General features: G+C 36.7%; 1 protein-coding gene across 2 annotated transcripts in view; it reads right to left on the minus strand.

The window, feature by feature from the left end:
- MAK (male germ cell associated kinase) overlaps nt 1–19,825 on the minus strand; it is a 56,075-nt gene that overhangs the window by 20,810 nt on the left and 15,440 nt on the right. For both annotated transcript variants that reach the window (XM_044258881.1, XM_044258871.1), the window contains exons 3-9: nt 17,844–17,898; nt 16,819–16,940; nt 12,972–13,051; nt 9,850–9,982; nt 6,322–6,493; nt 5,256–5,423; nt 2,320–2,631 (exon numbers count right to left, since the gene is read on the minus strand). In XM_044258881.1, coding sequence (XP_044114816.1) covers nt 2,320–2,631; nt 5,256–5,423; nt 6,322–6,493; nt 9,850–9,982; nt 12,972–13,051; nt 16,819–16,940; nt 17,844–17,898 — 1,042 coding nt within the window. The remainder of the gene's footprint in view (nt 1–2,319; nt 2,632–5,255; nt 5,424–6,321; nt 6,494–9,849; nt 9,983–12,971; nt 13,052–16,818; nt 16,941–17,843; nt 17,899–19,825) is intronic.

The following is a 19,825-nucleotide window of genomic DNA, read 5'->3' on the forward strand; positions in this document are numbered from 1 at the left end:
ATTTTATACAAACCAGGAAGAAGGCCCTCACTGGGAATCAAACTGGCGAATACTCTGATCTTGGACTTACCGGCATCTAGAAAATAAATTTCCGGCTTAAAACCTCCCAGTCTATGATATTTTGTTATAGCAGCCCAAGCACACAAGTACATTATTCAGTAGTCTGACCAAGAGGACTCTCAGTGGGTCAGTGTCACTGTACAAGAAAGTCCTAGTGGCCTGTCCAAGGGCTCACTGCCCTTCTGTTCATCTTGAAGATATAGGAGGAAAAAAAGCAAATGAACAACTAAACTAATGCGTAGTTAGTGACATGCTAGGTAGAATGGTTGAACTGACAAGACAAAAATAATTTAGAAATTGGAAGGGTAAAAGTAAGGTTTTGCAATTTTTTGAGTCCTAGAGACCATAGTTTGTAATTTGCAAAAATCCCATACACAAGAAAGAAGTAAAGAATATGTGATTTAGCAAAAGCACTTGTAGAAAATAGAGTTGGGAATTTTAGTTGACAGAATGTTCAATCCCTTCTCTGGAACCTATTAGCTATCTAAAAATTGAGCACTAGGATACTGGGTCGATAACTTTGTGAATGCATACAAGGCCTTAGCATAGTACATGGCACTTAGCAGATATTCAATAAATATTCATTTCTTTTCTTTTCCTCTCAGTGTGAGTCAACATTTGATGTGCCTCTCAAGAGAACAAACAAACAAACAAACAAAAAACGTAATCTTTGGTGACATGAGTGCACATATGGTTCTGGAATGTTGGAGGTGATTCACCCATGATTTATACTCCCTGCCCATGGTTTGCCTCTACTTCTGGCCGCCCCTTTCTAAATGGGAAGCAGGATGGAGAGGGGACTCAAAGGCTCCTTCCTACACAGGAACCAAGGATTACTCAGTCATTGGTGAATGATGTCATGTGTGGAGTGTGAGGGAACTGGGGATGTTTCTTCCAGAGAAGAGGACAGGTAATATAAGGGCTATTTTTAGAGACCTGAATGGCTGCCTTTGGGGAAGAGTGATAAACTTTTATTAAAAGCTACAGAATGGACACTTGGGTGCCTCAGTCAGTTAAGCCTCTGCCTTTGGCTCAGGTCATGATCTCAGGATCCTGGGATCGAGCCCCACGTCAGACTCCCTGGTCAGTGGGGTATCTGCTTCTCCTCTGGCTCTCCCTCATGCTTGCGTGTGCTCTCTCTCTCAAATAAATAAAATCTTAAAAAAAAAAAAAAGCTACAGAAAACCAGATGTTATCTCAGTATAAGAAAGAACTTCTGAATAGTCAGAAATGTCCCAAAGAGGGGGTGTTTGGGTGGTGCAGTTGGTTAAACGTCCAACTCTTGGTGTTGGCTCAGGTAGTGATCTCAAGGTTGTGGGATTGAGCCCTGTGTTGGGCTCCACACTCAGCGTGGAGTGTGCTTGAGAATCTCTCCCTCTGCCTGTCCTGCTCATGTGTTCTCTGTCTTTAAAATAAATCAATCTTATTAAAAAAAATAAAGAAAAGAAATGCCCCTAGATGATGCAGACTCCTAGATATAGTATGGACAATTAACTCATTTGTTCAATGGGTAAACTGAGAAGCCAACCATGTGCCAGGCACCATTCTGGGTTCAGGGCCTGTATTGATAAACAGAAGAACATTCCTGAGCTCTTGGAGCCTACATTCTATAGGAAGAGCCAGATAATAAACAGGACACATAAGAACCAGGCAATTAATAGTACAGTAGAATAGGATTAGTGGTACAGGGAGCAGGGCTTCTTATATAAGGACGGCAGGAGGGGATAAGGAATTAGACAGTATTTGTTGAGATCTCTCAGTCCTTAAAGTGCCCATGATGCAAATGCTTTTGGGTGTATATATCTTGAGGATACAGCTCATGTGGCCCCCGACGGAGCTCCCTGAACTGAACAAAAGAAGTAGGAAGAGAAAGTCTTAGACGATGCCTGATACTTAAAAAACCCATTCTGTTCATGTTCATTAGTATTTAAAAACAGTGTAAAATTACTGTTCAAATCCTTAAGATTTAGGATCAGCTCTCTCAAGTCCCAGATTCTATTAAGTTCTTTGAGTTCTTTTGCATCTAAGTAACTGTGGAAGAAAACTCTGTAGCATCCAAACTTCATCACATTTATTTTGGCTGTTTTTCTTTTCATAAACCATATTAGGATTTCAGGTTATCTCTTGCAAAGCTCCTACTAGAGGAAGCAGGGACTTTAACATGAGTAATCTTTTATATCTTCTCCCACATTTTTAGGAATAAAATCCTAACTGAGCCTAGAAACTATTGCATCCAAAGTGTCGTTATGAGCTACTTACGGTCGGCATGGTTCGGACAATACTTGGAAACAGCGTTTGCGGCGGTTTCTGCTGTCCCGGCTGCTTTGGCGCTGGCTGGACACTCGTGTTCTGGGGTAACTGGATGGACCCCAGTGGCTGGTGGCTGTTCTTCGGTTGGGGCTGTCTGACCGTCTGGTCATTGATGTCTGGCAGGGGCTTCAATTCTAGATCCCCTAAAGATGGCTTTGATTCTAGTGGTTGCACCTGCTTATTTAAAGATTGTTTCGATTCCAGATGATGTGAGGAAGGGCCTAACACTTGACCAACTTGAAAATACGAGTGTTTCAATGCCTACAAAAGCATGGAAATAAGAAATGGAAAACAGTTGCACCTAAATTTACTGCACATAAACGACTGACTGACAGCAGGCTTGGCATACAGCACTAGCCTAGATCAGCTTCAAAGACTTAGAAAGCATCCAGTTTTCCCCTTCTGCTACCTTCAAAAAGGTAACCAGGAGATAATGATTTAGGACATAAATTTCATTGAAAAAAATAAGGTACAACATAGTAGGGAGAATGTAAAACTCACGGGTAATGTCCAGAGAAAGCAACTGTCGTATTTGTATGAAAAATAAAATCCAGCTTATAAACACGGGCTAAATTTGATGTGATTAATTCAAACTAAAATGCTAGATACTGAGCATGGTTTTAGAGTCCCTCCAAAGCCATTCGGGAATGAGTTAAGAAAACCTTCTAAGGAGTTCATGTTAGATGATTAGCTAGAACATTATATAAAATTCAGGGCCACTCTTAGCCTGAGGATTGCTACATGCCTACCAGCAGTAAGAAAAATTCTAGGAAAGGAGATTACAAGTGGATATGTGTTAGAGCTTATTATAGTAATGTATCAGCAAAGGGAAGTTATTTCTGGGAAGAAAATATAAAAATAATAAAAAGCGATCACTGTTTGGGTTTTAACCAGATCAGCCAACCAACTACTGCTGCTGCACGGAGGTGGTGGGCTGGAGGGGGGTGCCCCTGATGTCTGTCTGGCCACACAGTCTACAGGAGTGGTTCTCCCGTGGGTGGGAGGTACGGCTGGCATCTAGACATGCTACTAAGGGTGCTGCTGAACATCCTACAATAACAGGATGGTCCTCACAACAAAGAAGGATCTAATCCGAATGTCACAATGGCCAAAGCTGATGAAAATTGGTCTAGGGAATATCTGAAGCCTTCTGTGCGGCTCAGCTGTGGATACAGATCCCTTTACCCAGTAATCATAGGCCTGGATTAAAGGAGGAAAGTTCCCAGTTCTGCAGTTTGTGTTTGTATGCATGGGGGAGGGTAAGGAGGGCACCTTAAGGTAGCCAAGCCCTATTACCCTGCACATCCTGCGCGAAGCCGGTTCCCACTGATGTGTGAGCACAGCTCTGACCCACAGTTAACAGCAAGGGCAGTTTTTGAGGGGACAGAAGTAGCCTTGTACATGGTTCCTGTATTCTGTAAGTTCACGTCTCCTAACTCAGTCTTCTTATTTCCACTAAACAGCAGGGCTATGAAATAGTGGGCAAGAAAGAGGTTAAGGGCAGGAGGTATATTTCAGCAGATGTAGAAAGAGCCTTTAATCTGAGACGTCCCCTACCACAACCGATGTATGTGTTAATTACACCGAAGTTTCTAAGTGGAGCTCTACAAATATAGGCAATTTAAATACATCAGTACCTGGCACACAGAAAGCACTCAGTTTCTTAATTAAGTCCTATTAATTAGTATGTCAATACTCCTAAATTAAAAATGTACTATTTTGGAGCTAGAAACTTTAAAAGTGTGATTTGCAATTTCAAGGCTTCATCTGTAACAATTTTTCCTCTTTAAGATATCAGCTACCATCCTTCAAGAAGAGGTGAGTCTTTAAGAAGGAACTTGTTTTTTCTTGCTTATTCGGGGAATATTTGATCATCGCATAGAGTAAGGACGTATGGAAAATTCTCAGGAAGAAATTAAAATAATCTGCAATGCCAACACCAGGAAAGAAGTATTGCTCACATTTTGATGTTTTGCTTTTTTGCACTTCTTTCTAGTCATGTAATATATATATATATATATATATATATTTATTTATTTATTTATTTTTAATAAAATCATGTTGTATGTATAATAGTCGAGCCTACATTTAAACTTAGCATTTGGGCTTGAGAAGTCTCCAAAATGGTTACTTTATTTTAAAAATTCCATTTTTAATGGGAGCAAAGTAGTCTATGTTAAGGATATATATATACCTCCAATGCACAGTTTTTAATTAGCTTTGAACATCTGTGGGCATAAATCATCATCCAACTTTCTGATTGCTTTCAACGTTCCTGATATACTACACTGCAAAACTTTTTCCATTACTTAGAGAAATAGCCTTTTAGCTTTTTTTGTTGGTTTGTTGTTGTTTTTGCATTTTACCATAATGAACAATGACTGCACATTTAAAAACAATAGTTTTTTGGTAATTTTTATTTCTTTTTCTGGTTTTTAAAAAATGTCTTATGCCCACTTCTTTTTTAGGTAAGAGTTAAAGACTTTTATTATATTTTTATTACAAAAGTTAACAAATATTTAGAAACATTAGAAAATACACCGTCTCATTTGTTGAAAAGAATTATTGCTGTTTGTCTTCCAACCTTAGGATTTTTATAAGAGAAAAAGATTTAATTTTTCTGTGAGCAAATCTGAGTTTTTCCTACAGAGAACAAACTGATGGTTACAAGAGGGGAGGTGGGCGGTGGTATGGGGGAAATGGGCGATGCGGCCTGAAGAGTACACTTAACGATGATGAAAAAAAATCTGAGTTTTCCCTTTGTGGTTTCTTCTGTTACCTTTATACTCATCTATCTCTTATCTGGAGATTAAATACTCACGTATACTTTCTTTAGTATAAAGAAAAACCACTAAAAACCACTGTAACAGAGGGATTCCTCTTACCTGACTTGCTGTTGGTCGCTTTTTCGGATCCCAATTCAACATTTCAGTCATAAGCTGAATCGCTTCATTACTGGCATTGGGAATAAGAGTTTTTAGGTTTATAGGAACACACTGGGGAAAACGGAAGTTCATAGAGGATGCAAGCTGGTACCCTTCTGGCCAGTCACTCTGTTTAAGGCATATATAAGTGGGTGAGACAGGAGAGCAAAAAAGAAATGGTTTTTAGTGATTAATTTAAAAACACAGGTATAACATAACAATCACTGGTGGTTTAGTGTTGATTTATAGAAACAGAATGAAATACCAGACCTACAACTCAGTGCTATATGTAGTATAGAAAGAATATTAAACTCTTGTCCATTTTTTAGATCTTAATGATGATACCCAGCCGACTTAGAATAAATAAGGCACAAGTGGTGTATACAAACAGCTGATCATTCCAAAGTCCCTCATCATGTTAGACATTGCATCCACTGTTAGAAACTGCACATAGTTAGGAAATAACAAATTACACGAAGCTTTAATAACTATGTTTACTTGTCTAATTTTAACTACAAGGCACATACTAACATAATTAGGCTGTAATTATACATACTTATTAAGTACATATCAGAAAGTAAGGTCTGGCTGAATGCAGTAGTTAATTGAGAAGTACTCAGGTCGAGGAATCAAATACTCAAGGCAGAGGTATGTAAAATGAAACAGGAAAGGTTAAGTGGAAATGGTCCAGGAACCTGGGATTCTAGAATTGATGCCAATGAATATTCACAGAGTAAATGGGAAAGAGTCTAAGTGAGGATGGCCACGAGGTCATCAACTGGTCATGAACCCAAAGTAAATATACAGAATTCTAAATAGAATATTCCCTTAAGTTCTTAAAGGTAAGAACTCTTTTTTCTTCAGTCTTGAAGGATTCCGGCTTCTTATCCCACCCAATTAAAAAAAAAAAAAAGGATAAGAAAAATAACCATTAAAGCATAAGCCTATTTGAAAATGAAAATATCAGATAGCTAGGTAAAAATCATAATCACAAGTTACATAACAACTTAAGGACACGAATACTCACTTTTTTGGGAGTCCCTAAAACTTGGCAAATCTTAAAGATTTCATCGACCTCACTTGTCCCTGGGAAAAGTGGTCTTAATGTATATAATTCAGCCATTATACTCCCAACAGCCCATATATCAATGGGAGAGCTGTACACTGAAGATCTTAATAAAACTTCAGGGGCGCGATACCTATGGAAATAGAAAACAAAACAAAATGGGCCATTTTGGTTGGAGTTGGAAAGATGGGGAAATGGTGGGGTTTGGTTATACATTTCAATCAAGGAACCGGTACTAAGTGCCTTCTACGTATTTGGCATTTGCATAGCATGCTGGGGCTCAGTTGGACATAACACATTTTCCCTGACTACAAAGAGTTGGTGGAGTTGGAGACAAACATAAATGAAATGTCCAAGTGGCCTAAGTTAGGAACTCAAATGAATAAATATGGAAATAAGTACTGTAAGACAGGGTTGGGGGGACTCTGAACGGAAGCAGAGGTATTCTTAATGAGAAGAGTAGCATAATTTTATAAAATATATCCATGATGTATTTATGTGAAGGATAGAAAACAAAAGATGAACAAAGACTATCTCTAAGTAGTGGGGTTTTTCTCTTCTTTTACTTATCAGATTGAAAGTGCAGATTCCTTCAGTGGACTCAGTTCCCCCAACTGACAATATCTTCAGTGGAGAAAAATACCCTATTTATGAGAGCAAAGGTACCTGGTGGAAAAGTAGTCTCAATTCTAACTCCTTTTTTCACACTGAAATGTGTAGATTTAGCCACCCAAATATTTCACAGTATTGTCTTTTTGCTTCTGTTCCGAGTACCTTTCTTTGACAGGTTTATTGAGATATAATTTGAATAACATACAGCACATCCATTTAGAAGCGTATGACTCAGGGGCTTTAAATATATTCAGTGAGTGTGTAATCCATTATCACATTCAATGTTGAATACTTTCATTGGCCCCAAAAGAAACTTCACACCTCTCCAAGGTCCCTGTACCCGCAGCGCTAGTCTACTTTCTGTCTCTAGAGATTTGCCTATTGTGTGTACTTCACACCAGTGGAACCATACTCTGTCCAATCCTTGTGGACTGGCTTCTTCCACTTAGCATGTTTTTTTTTTCTTTTTAAGATTTTTATTTATTTGACAGACAGAGAGAGAGCACAAGTAGGCAGAGGGGCAGGCAGAGGGAGAGGGAGAAGCAGCCTCTCCACTGGGCAGGGAGCCCGACTCAGGGCTCGATCCCAGGACTCTGGGATCACGACCTGACCCGAAGGCAGTCGTTTAACCGACTGAGCTACCCAGGCGCCCCACTTAATGTGTTTTCTCGGTGCATCCAAGTTGTATTGTAGCACCTATCAGTACTTCATTCTTTTTACCACCAAATAATATTCCATTATATGGCTGTCGCACACTATAGTTATCCATTCATCAGTGGATGGGCACTTGGGTTGTTTCCAATTTTTGGCTATTATAAGGAATGCTGTTGTGAACATTCATATATAAGTTTTTGTGTGGGTGTGTGTTTTCCTTTCTCTGAGGTGCAGAGGTATGGAATTTCAGATCCCACGGGAATTATATGCTAAACCACCGAGGAACTCTGGACTCTCCTGTGCATTTTACATTCACCCCAGCAACGTATGACGGATCCAGTTTCTCTGTGTCCTTGCCAATACTTGTTACTATATTTTGATATTTTTATGACATAAAATTAATAGTTTTGAAAGTCTTGCCAAGTTTCGATGTTGAAAACAAGTCTTCTCAATTGCATTCCATTTCAGTATAGTGTCTAAATTTACCCAGTTGAAAACAGATACTCAACCAAAAACGGAACCTCTGCTTCTTCCCCCCAGAAGCTCCCCAGTATTCCCCATCACAATTAGTGCTGACACCATCCTTCCAGCTGCTCAGTAAACAAAGCAAAACAAAACAAAACAAAACCCCCCTTAGAATCATCGACTCCTTTATCTTATACCGCACATCTGATTCATCAGGAAATCCTGGCTGCCCTACTTTAAAAATAGCACCTCCACAGCCACCAGATCCAAGTCACTATCATTCCCTGCCAGTGTAACAGTCTCCTACCTGGTCTCCCTGCTTCTTCCCTTGCTCTTCTAAAATCTGTGTTTAACCTAGCAGGGAGAGTGGTACTTTTAAGACCTGGCAGACCCCATCTCTTCTCAGCATACTCCAGGGGCTCCCCAGTTCATGAAGATTAACAAGCCATCACAGTCCTTACGATGACCTATAAGGACCTGAGATCTTGCCCCATTTCCTTCTGCAGAATTCACACATGGCTTTCCTGTCTCAGGCCTCTACACTCAGCATTTTCTTTGCCTGAAAGCTCCGTGCCTTGGCATCTCCTTCTCAGAGAGACCCTCTGTTTAAAAGAGCAGCATGCCCTTTCCCTCCCCTAGCCCTTCTGTTCCCTGTCCATTTCCATATTTTATTCTTCTCCATAATAATGTATCATCATCTGATATGCAGATATTCTTGTTTTTATTGGAATGTAATACACATGCAGAAAAATGCATGTATCATAAGAGGACAACTTGCTGAACTGTCACAAATAGAATATACCCATTGACCCAGCGCCAAGATCAAGAAACTGGGTGTTATCAGCATCCCAGGAGGCGCCTCTCCTGCACTCTGGCAGTCACTACTCAAGTAACTGCTACCCTGACTTCTAACAGCAGAGATTAGTTTTCTGTTTTTGTACTTTGTCGAAACGGAATCATACCATATGTACTTTTTTTTTTTCTTGGTCTGTTTGGCCTCTTACTCTCAGCATTATATCTGTGAGACTCGGTCATATTGTTGCATGTAGTGACTTTGGTTCGCTTTGCTGTAAGGCATCCCACTGGATGAATATATTATGCTGCATGTGATGGACATTTGGGTAGTTTGGAGTTTGAGACACAAGCACATGTCTTTTGATGAACATGTGAATGTCTTTCTGTAACTCGTGATATTTTTAGCTTATTTGGATTTTTTTGGTTTTGTTTTAATATTTTATTTATTTGACAGAGGGAGAGAGGGAGAGAGAGCACAATCAGGGGAGCAGCAGGCAAAGGGAGAGGGAGAAGTAGGCTCCCCACTGAGCAGGGAGCCTGATGTAGGGGTCGGTCCCAGAACCCTGGGATCATGACCTGAGCCAAAGTCAGACACTTAATGACTGAGCCACCCAGGTACCCTAACTTGCTTATTTATATATGGGATGTCATGTAAGCAGCATGAGATCGATGGTTTTTCTGTTTCTTTCACTTCTGTGTTCCACATGCCTGAAATAGCACATAGTAGGTGTTCCACAAGTGTTTGTTGAATGAATGAATGAATGAATGAATGAATGAAATCTCTTTTCCTTCAGAATAGTTGTGACCCAGTCCTTCTCTCTCCACAGAATGCAAAATTCAGTTTAATATTTTGTTTTAAATACTCAAAATGGAACCTCCAGAAAGCTATGTTAATGACACACTGTAGTAAAGCTTCAACATAGACTTACTTCTGCCTCTATAGAGTTGCATAAAGGTACTCACCATCTGGTAGATACATAATCAGTATATGGTGGCTGTGATCTTAATTCTCTTGCAAGTCCAAAATCAGCAATTTTCACAAGTTCTGGACCCATACAAAGCAAGTTTTCTGGTTTCATATCCCTATGAAAAAAACCTTGGTAACGTAGAGAGGAAAAACAGTAATTGAGCATTATGTCTAAACATATTTGACTTCTCAACAAAATATAACTGAGCCTCTCTGTTGTAATTAGGGATGTGAACTTGGGGAGAAAAATCCATATTTATTATCTTAAAACTGATGGAGGTGGGGACCCTGCTTTCAAAATTTGATAAGGAAGTTCACACAGTATATGAGGCCATTTAAAATACCCACTTAACACATATATCTGTTTGTGAATCCAGTAAGTTCAAGCACTTGGGCTAGATACTGCCACATTCCAATTATCTCCAGTAATATGCACAACTTGAAGGAGGTATTATGGTCACTACTGTGTAGTAAATGAGGAGCGAGAAGCCCAGAGAGAAGGAACCTAATTAAAGCCCGAGCAAAGCTACATAATCAGGCTTACGTCACTTGTTTGAAAAGTCCATTAAACAAAAATAGAACTCCACACGTTTTATCCAGTTCCTTCATTTACAACTACTTTATTTAATAGCTCAGTTCTCCCCTGGCAGCTGCCTTATTGAAAAATCCAATTATTTACCAATTCAGTATGTAAAATAAGTGGTTACTGAAGCTGAGAGGCAGGGCAATGAAACTGAGGCAGAAAATGCAGCAAGAAGAACATGAAAGCCCTCTTGTACATTTCTTTTTTTTTTTTTAAGATTTTATTTATGTATTTGACAGAGAGAGATCACAAGTAGGCAGAGAGGCAGGCAGAGAGAGAGAGAGGAAGAAGCAGGCTCCCCACTGGGCAGAGAGCCCGATGCGGGGCTCTATCCCAGGACCTTGAGATCATGACCTGAGCCAAAGGCAGACGCTTAACCCACTGAGCCACCCAGGTGCCCCTCTTCATATATTTCTAAGGGGGATCTAAAGCTTGCTGGCTATAGACAGATGGCCTGTCTTCCAGTGACCTTGCAAGGTGAGAGAATCCAGAAGGGTCCTGGTCATCAGTTGTAGTCATCGTCGCGAGGGGGTTTTCATGTAGCTGTAGCCTAAAGTTTTTAAGTCAAATTTTAAGCCCAAGCTTTTTGATTCCTGCTAAGCCTGTGTGGACTCTATGTATGTGACATCTACAACAGTTTTGTCCTCAGTTTATCTGGGACTTCTTGCTCAAACTAGTTGTTGAGATCCATTTCACGAACTTTCAAGGGAAATACACTGCACTTTCGTAACATGAAGACCAGAACAGGAGCACACGTGGTGGTGAGTAAAGCAACATAAAATCATACAGAATGACACCAATTGTGTATCTGTACAGTTGACATTTCCCCCATTCTCACAAAGATATCAGTAGCTTGGTCCTTATTTTAACTAAAATAATAGTCTTGTTTTTAGTTAGCTACTATTTTAAAAATATTTACTCAAAATATTACATCTGAGATCTTCTCCACTAAAGCAAGAATAATGTAGCATTCGTAACACTGTCTGTTGCTCTTGGGATCTGGTGTCCCCAGTCACTGCATCATCGGTTGTACAACCAACCACACGTTATTCATATTATTTACTTGTAACAGCAGTTTTTAACCCCCAAACTAACTTCTTCCTTCAACCACTTTCACTCTGAGGTTGCTGGTAGTTCATATATATATATACATATATATCCAAGGAATATATCATATATATCATATATATATATCCAAGGAATGGAAACCAGTTTTATCACTAACCTGAAAAATATCAATTATCACAAAGTTGTTTCCAAAATCAAATAATTCATAATGCTTTTGATTTTTCCACACTACACTTATTTCTACTGGCATAAATTAACTCCGGCAAATATCATGAGTTACCATGCTGGCCAGTGTTTGAAAATAGGCTGACTATCAAAAATTCATTATGAACAATTAAAATAGAATATATCTTTGTTTCCATGTGATTAATAAATGACTTTAATCAATGGATTGTAATATATCATCATAGGCTTTAGACTTCCTATTTTTAACATCTTCCTTCTTTTTCTTTTTTAAAACTTAAATTCAATTAGCCAACATATGGTAGTACATCATTAGTTTCAGATGTAGAATTCCATAATTCATCAGTTGCTTATAACATCCAGTGCTCATCACATCTCATGCCCTTCTTAATTAGGGTTTAGACTTTTAAAGGACAAAAAATGTGGGGTTCAGGAATATTCTGACAATGCTTATATGGAACAAATGATAAATAGAGTTTTTAGAAAATAAATTACTTCCTGTAACAGTTAAAGGGAAAAGGAGAAAATACAAAATATGGGATGAAACATGAAAACACGCTAACGATGGGGATTTTCAAATGCCTCTGTTCATAATACAGTGATAATCTGGCATAAACTCTTTCCATTTAATATCTAAACATCTAGGGATTCTAAACAAATGTTTGCCAAATATTTTCACAATAGTCATGTTAACTTTTTGGATGAATTATTTTGGTTTGATAGATACATAAAAAACTATAAATGAAGATCACATAAATAGAATTTCATAGAAACAAGAACAAGCACTTTAATTTCACTCAAAGAACAGAAACTAAATGTAAATACTAAGAAAACTATAAAATACCATAGCACTGGTGCTTTAAACTGTTTAAATGTTGATACATGGTCATGTGATCAAAGCATTCCAATCTTTCCCAAAAGAAGGGCATTTTGTTTGTTTTGTTTTCATTTCCATGGTAAAATTGGGGAGTGAGGTTGTGGGATGGGTGTATGATAACTGAGAGCAAAGGCTGATGATCAAAGTGTTAACAAATTCTGCTGTAGAGGAAGATAGTTAAAGAGTACAGAAATTCTGTATTATATGGAATTACAGAAATTCTAGGTTTTTAAAAATAAAATTGTCAGTGTGTGCAGCCCCATACTGTAGTATTGAGTATGTAGTTATGCAGTATAACACTAAATCTGTAGTTATTCAGTATAACACTATTTAACAGATTATATATGATTTCTGTGCATGACCTTGACAGTAATCTAAAGAGGCAAGGAAAGGAAATTTAAACTTACCATGTTTATGGATAAATGCCAGCCCCTGCAATATTTGATACATAATATTTCTGATGACTGACTCAGGGAACAGCTTGTTTCTGTAAAGACAGGAACAAACAAACAGTCATGTAATTCTGTTAACCAACCAACCAAATCAAGAAGGCAGATGTTCCTCCTCCCTTGGAACCCCCGTTGGTTTCATGATCATGGTTAAGGGTGTGATTTATAGCTTTATAGTTGTTAAGGTTACACATTTAAAACATGACAATCAGAATTTTTGTCTGTTTTGATGTTTGATAAAAACTCAAATCCAATCATGGATGTGTGGCACAGATACTCAGCTAAATTTTAAACTGTCCTGAGAGGAGCAAAGTAAATTGGAAAACTGATTAAAACCATCAGATATGCCAGGTGTGCAAATCCATAAAATGTAGGCTTTAAGAGTTTTAGGGGCATAACTGCTTCTGTTCTATATTGTCTACTAGTACTGTCCAGTGGAAATATAGTTAAGAGCCACAAATGAGAACCACTTATGTATTTAAATTTTCTCTAGTAGCCACATTAAAAAAACAAATGAAACGTGAAAATAATTTTTAACAATATATTTTATTTAATATATACTAAATATTATTTCAACGTGTGATCAATATAAAAATTAATCAATTTCCTTTTTTTGTACCAAGTTTTCGAAGTCTGATGAGTATTTTAATTTTACATTTAAAGCACATCTCAATCCAGACTAGCCACATTTTTAAGAGTTCAAGAGTCCCATGTGACTAGTAGCTACTGTACTGGACAGAGGGGCTTTATATGGAATTTATATGAAGTCTAAAGTAAGATCCTAATAGGGACTAAATTAAGACAAACATTAATTGCTAACATGCCACAAATTAATGTGACGAACACATTAATTTTTTTATCCTAAATTAATTCTTTGACCCTGAAACCATGCTGTTTTGGAAGTAATTTTAAACTTCGAAAGCTCATCATAACTTCAACATTATCTACCATCTTTGTTACAGCATGATTGATTAGATTAGGGTGTTTATTCAAAATGTTCTCAATGTGTAGAAAATGGCTTATTTTTGAGTAATGTTAACTATATTATATGCTTATGTAGTATTTTAAAATATACCAGCAAATGGGCTAAGAACACACAATAGACAAAAAAAGATAAAGTCTGGTCTTATATCAAAATTGAAAATAGTATTGATCACATATTATTGAAATATATTTAAAACTCATTTTCATAAACAGTAAAATAAATTTTAAAAGAAACAAAATATTTTTATCCTTGCCAACAATTTAAATTTATAAAAAGAATGCTATAAATTAAAGATACAATTATAGCATTGAAGCAAGGATTTCTGTATATTGGCCTTCAGGTAAAATAGATAAAAAAGTTGATGTGAATAAAAAAGACTTTTAATCTTCATCCTTAAAACAATGTTCGGGAAGTTAAGCTACCAAAAACAAGGTGTAAAAATACCACTTAACCTCAGCTAGCTCTTTACCATGTACAATTGTTAATTGTTAAATTTATACCTTTGACATTAAATAATATTCAAACAATATCATTTTTAGTTCCAGTTAATTTCGAAATCTGGAATTGAATCATGAAATTCCAAAGTTGATTCTTTTTAGTGTTTATTTACTATTGCACTAAGCACATTTAATAACAGATATATATATCTATATAAATATACATGGATCTATATTATTTTATGTATATATAAATAAAATCTTAAGGAAAAAAATACACACACATATATATATATATCTTAAGGAAAAATAAGATATATATCTTAAGAAAACACACACACACATATATATTTTTATATTTTTTATATTTTTAAATTTTATATATATATATACATATTTAAGTAATCTCTACATCCAGAGTAGGGCTCTAGCTTACAACCCCCAGATCAAGAGTCATACGTTCTACTGACTGAGCCAGCTAGGTGCCCCTTATATATTTTTTAAATCAGATAAAAGTATAACATTTCAAATATTTATATTTACTTTATTACTTAATTTCTTTTTCTTCAACACATATATCTTAATATATCACGCATAAGTTTATCACTCCATACATTTTACTTATTTTATGTTTTTAAAGATTTTATTTATTTTCTCGACAGAGAGACAAAGAGAGAACAAGCAGGGGGAGCGGCAGGAGAGGGAGAAGCTGACTGCCCATGCATCAGGGAGCCCGGGATCATGACCTGAGCCAAAGGTAGCCGCTTAGCCGACTGAGCCACCCAGGTGCCCCACTCCATACGTTTTAAAGAGCATAATTATTAGAAGCCAAAAATTTAAGATTGCCCGTCACCTGATTAAGAAACTATTCAGATTTTTCAGTGTTCTAACCCAGTCCTAATCCATTTACATGTATAACTTTTATATTAAGTATCAGTGTCACATAATTATGATTTTGATTTCTGTTTTTTATCCACTCAGGCATTTTCATAATCTTCATAGCTGTCACCTTTAATGGCTACAAAATAATTCCATCAATATTATAAACTATAATTACCAATCTATTCTCCTAATCGTTATTTCTTTTAAGAAGTTTAAAGAGATGGGGCGCCTGGGTGGCTCAGTGGGTTAAAACCTCTTCCTTTGCCTCAGGTCCTGATCTCAGGGTCCTGGAATTGAGCCCTGCATTGGGCTCTCTCTGCTCAGCAGGGAGCCTGCTTCCTCCTCTCTCTCTGTCTGCCTCTCTGCCTACTTGTGATCTCTGTCTGTCAAATAAATAAATAAAATCTTTAAAAAAAAATTTAAAGAGATAAGTGAAGCATGCTATAGTCATTTAGCAGAACATACTAACTATAGTAACTGTGAAGATTATGCATCAGCATAACAAAATGCTTGTAAGTCAATCAATCAAATAAAAAAATGATCACCATTAAAATTGCAACTATGTAAAAAAAACAAGCATGGCTGGGATCAAGGGCTAGAAAGAACTCTAGAAAAACAAACACTGATTTGAGGGGCAAACATTTTTTAAATTTTAACTGCTATTAATGTTATAATGATAGCTTGTGGAGCCTAATAGGCATTCAGTAAGTATTTTTTGAAAAAGGAAAAAAATGATTAAAGAAAACTTCACTCACCAGCCCTAAGGATTACCTTGAGTGTGTACATGATGTGTATATGAAAGAAATAGACCATCAGTTACCACCAAAATATTAGCCTCCCCAAGCTCAAGGCAGATACCTGAAGCTCTCTTTAGAGATTCTGTTCATGGGTTTAAAAATGAAAATGAGAATTTCTTTGTGATTGGTAACACATTAAGTTTTATCATTCACTTAAACAATCTAACAAATGAACTTATTAGATTCCTTCACAAAAACTGCCTCATTCCCTTCCTCCCTTTTTAAATTCACCTTTCACAATTTGCTTGCGAGAGCAATGAAGGTAATCTCAATTTTGTTCATGTCTGGCTTTATTAGTATTAAAACTATAGAAGGATTTTGGGGGTGCCTGTTTGACTCATTTGGTTTAAGGGTCTGACTCTTGATCTCAGCTCAGGTCTTCATCTCAGGGTCATGAGTGCAAGCCCCATGTTGGGCTCCACTGGGCCAAGAGCCTACTTAAAAAACAAACCAATAAGCCAAACTATAGATAGATTTTGTTTCAAAAGTATAGATAGATAATGTGTGTTTACATCAGAAAAATGGTGACTATGTCATAGCTGGTTCTTCTTCAAGGTTATAAAGGTAACAGCTAATTAATTTACATCCACCTCTTGGAGTGCTAAATCTGTACACTGTCAAGTGTAACATATTGAAGGGTTCCAAGGAACTCACAGAGGAGATAACAGGGAAAACATTATAGTTTTTATAAAATAAAGACATACCTGTCTTTCATTAATTGATAGAGGTTTTCTTTCATATATTCAAATATAAAATAGAGATGGTCATTTTCTCTGATAACTTCTTTAAGTTTAATCACATTGGCATGATTGAGTTTCTTCAGAGACTGTAACACAGCAAATCAGCATTAAAATTCTTAAAACAAAGTTATTGAAGTCGGCAAAATCTCATCAATCTCTATGATAATTACCTTAAGTAATCTTCCATTTCTTCTGCATTCATGAGTGAATTAAGTCTTAATGTCTATAGAACATCTTAGAATACAAATTTTAAAGTAAGCAGTAATTGTTTTAAGTAATGAATATAAGTACAAAAATAAACCAAGCCAATAATACCTGCCAAACATTTCAATCTGTCACTTTTTTTTTCTCAGTCTATTCACTAGGCCTAAGTTTTTTTCTGACTTAACTATGTGAAGTTCCATACAAAGGTATCCATAAATTTATGCATATAAAATATACAAAAACATACAGCATAAAATAGAAATGTTATGTAGTAATTAAAAGTTGTCTTTCCGGGACGCCTGGGTGGCGCAGTTGGTTAAACGACTGCCTCTAGCTCAGGGCGTGATCCTGGAGTCCCGGGATCGAGTCCCACATCAGGCTCCCAGCTCCATGGGGAGTCTGCTTCTCCCTCTGACCTTCTCCTCGCTCATGCTCTCTCTCACTGTCTCTCTCTCTCAAATAAATAAAATAAAATCTTAAAAAAAAAATTTATAAAAAAAAAAGTTGTCTTTCCTTTGATAACATGAATTAAAATGCTCTTTTAAAGGTGAGTATACATTGAAATATGAGTGTATAGATTTTTTCTGTTGTCCTCTACTGACATTCGGGTAAGAAATGAGAAATTACTTAGGAAGATAAAGAAAAAAAAACACAAGAAATACAATTATCTTTGGAACGTTTCCTACAAAGATCAGAACAATCCCTTTAGCTACCGTCCTCATAAATGAGACAGGGTGAGGCAGAGCGAAGGCCTCCTAGGGTTCTTTATACCTGTAGGATCTTACCTTAACTTCTCTCAAGTTCATACATTCATCCCAGGAATAGAACTTTCTCTTCATTCTGAAATCAAACAAAAAAAACTTAATGTACAGGGACAGAGGATTTGAAACACAACTTGTGCTGTTGGCTTTCTTACTCTAGTATTCACTTTGGGTAACTGTGATCTTCCCTCCTCCTTAAAAGGAAGTCCCCTCTCTTCTGTATATCTCAAGGCAGTTTGGTACAGGTGCACGATTATGTTCTATCTGAAATTCTGCTTTAAACACAATGGTGAAAGGATTACCATTAATCTTCCTTTCTGGGCGCCTTCTCATATTTCCCTCATCAGTTTACTTGTACTTTTCTAAAAGGTCCCCTTCCAAATTTTCTCTTTCTAGAACTTAACAGATAAATATGAAACACTAAAGTGGAGAGGGGTAGAAAATCACAAACGCTGTTAGCAAATTTAGTGATGTAACTTGAACTGAGGATTTCTATATCATTACCTCTGCTTTAAACAAGCAGCCCATAAAGTTAAGTGATTCCGGTCAACAAAAATTCAGAAGCAACCAAACTTTAGAAATAGTTCTTTTTAAAATTTTTTTCTTAATTTTTATTATTGAAGTTTAGCTGACATACAATGTTACATTAGTTTTAGGTTATAACATAGTGATTCAACAGTTATGTACATTATGAAATGCTCGCCATGGTAAGTGTAGTCACCATTTGATATTATTACAATATTATTTACTCTATTCCCTTTGCTCTACTTTTTGTCTCTGTGATTTATTTATTTCACGACTGGAAGTTTGTACCTCATAATCCCCTTTACCTATTTCTCTCATCTACCCCCGCCCCCACCGCAACCACCAGTTTGTTCCCTTTATTTGAGTCTGGTTTTTTGTTCATTTATGTTTTTTTTTACCTTTTAGATTCCACATATACATGAAAGCATATGGTATTTGTTCTTCTCTGACTTGTTTCACGTAGCATAGTACTCTAGGCGCATCCATGTTATCATAAATGGCAAGATTTCTTTCTTTTTTATAGCCGGATAGTATTCCATTGTGTGTGTGTGTGTGTGTGTGTGTGTGTGTATATATATATATATATATATATATATATATATATATATACCAGATCTTCATCATCTTTATTTATTTTAGTTTTTATTTAAATTAGTTAGTTAACATATAGAGCATATTAGTTTCAGGTGTACAGTAGAGTGGTTCAACGCTTCCATACATCCCCCAGTGCTCATCATGACAAACAGCTTCCTTAATCACCCCATCATCTGTTTCTCCCATCTCCCACCACCCCCCTCTGATAATCATCAGTTTGTTCTCTATAGTTAAGAGTCTGTTTCTTGGTTTGCCCCCTCTCTCTCTTCCCCACCCCTTGTTTGTTTTGTTTCTTAAATTCCACATATGAGTAAAATCATATGGTATTTGTCTTTCTCTGACTGACTTATTTCACTTAGCAGAATACTCTCTAGCTCCACCCATGTCATCGCAAATGGCAAGATTTCATTCTTTTTGTGGCTAAAATTCCTTTATATGTATCCTTTATACACCTACACACACACACACACACACACACACACACACACCACATCTTCTTTACCCATTCATCTATTAATGGATACTTGAATTGCTTGGATATTGTAAATAATCTGCAGTGAATATAGGGGTGCATATATCTTGTCAAATTAGTGTTTTTCATTTTGGGGGAGTAATTAGCCAGTAATAGAATTCCTAGATCATATGGCAGTTCTATTTTTAATTTTTTGAAGAACCTCCATACTGTTTTCCACAATAGTTGTACCAATTTATATTCCTAGTGCACAAGGGGGATCCACATCCTTACCAATGCTTGTTATTTCTTGTCTTTTTAATTTTAGTTATTCTGACAAATGTGAGGTGATATCTCATTGTGTATTTGATTCACATTTCCCTGATGATTAGTGACACTGAACATCTTTTCATGTGTCTGTTGGTCATATGTATTT

Source organism: Neovison vison, chromosome 1 (assembly GCF_020171115.1).
Source record: "Neovison vison isolate M4711 chromosome 1, ASM_NN_V1, whole genome shotgun sequence".
Lineage (NCBI taxonomy): Eukaryota > Metazoa > Chordata > Mammalia > Carnivora > Mustelidae > Neogale > Neogale vison.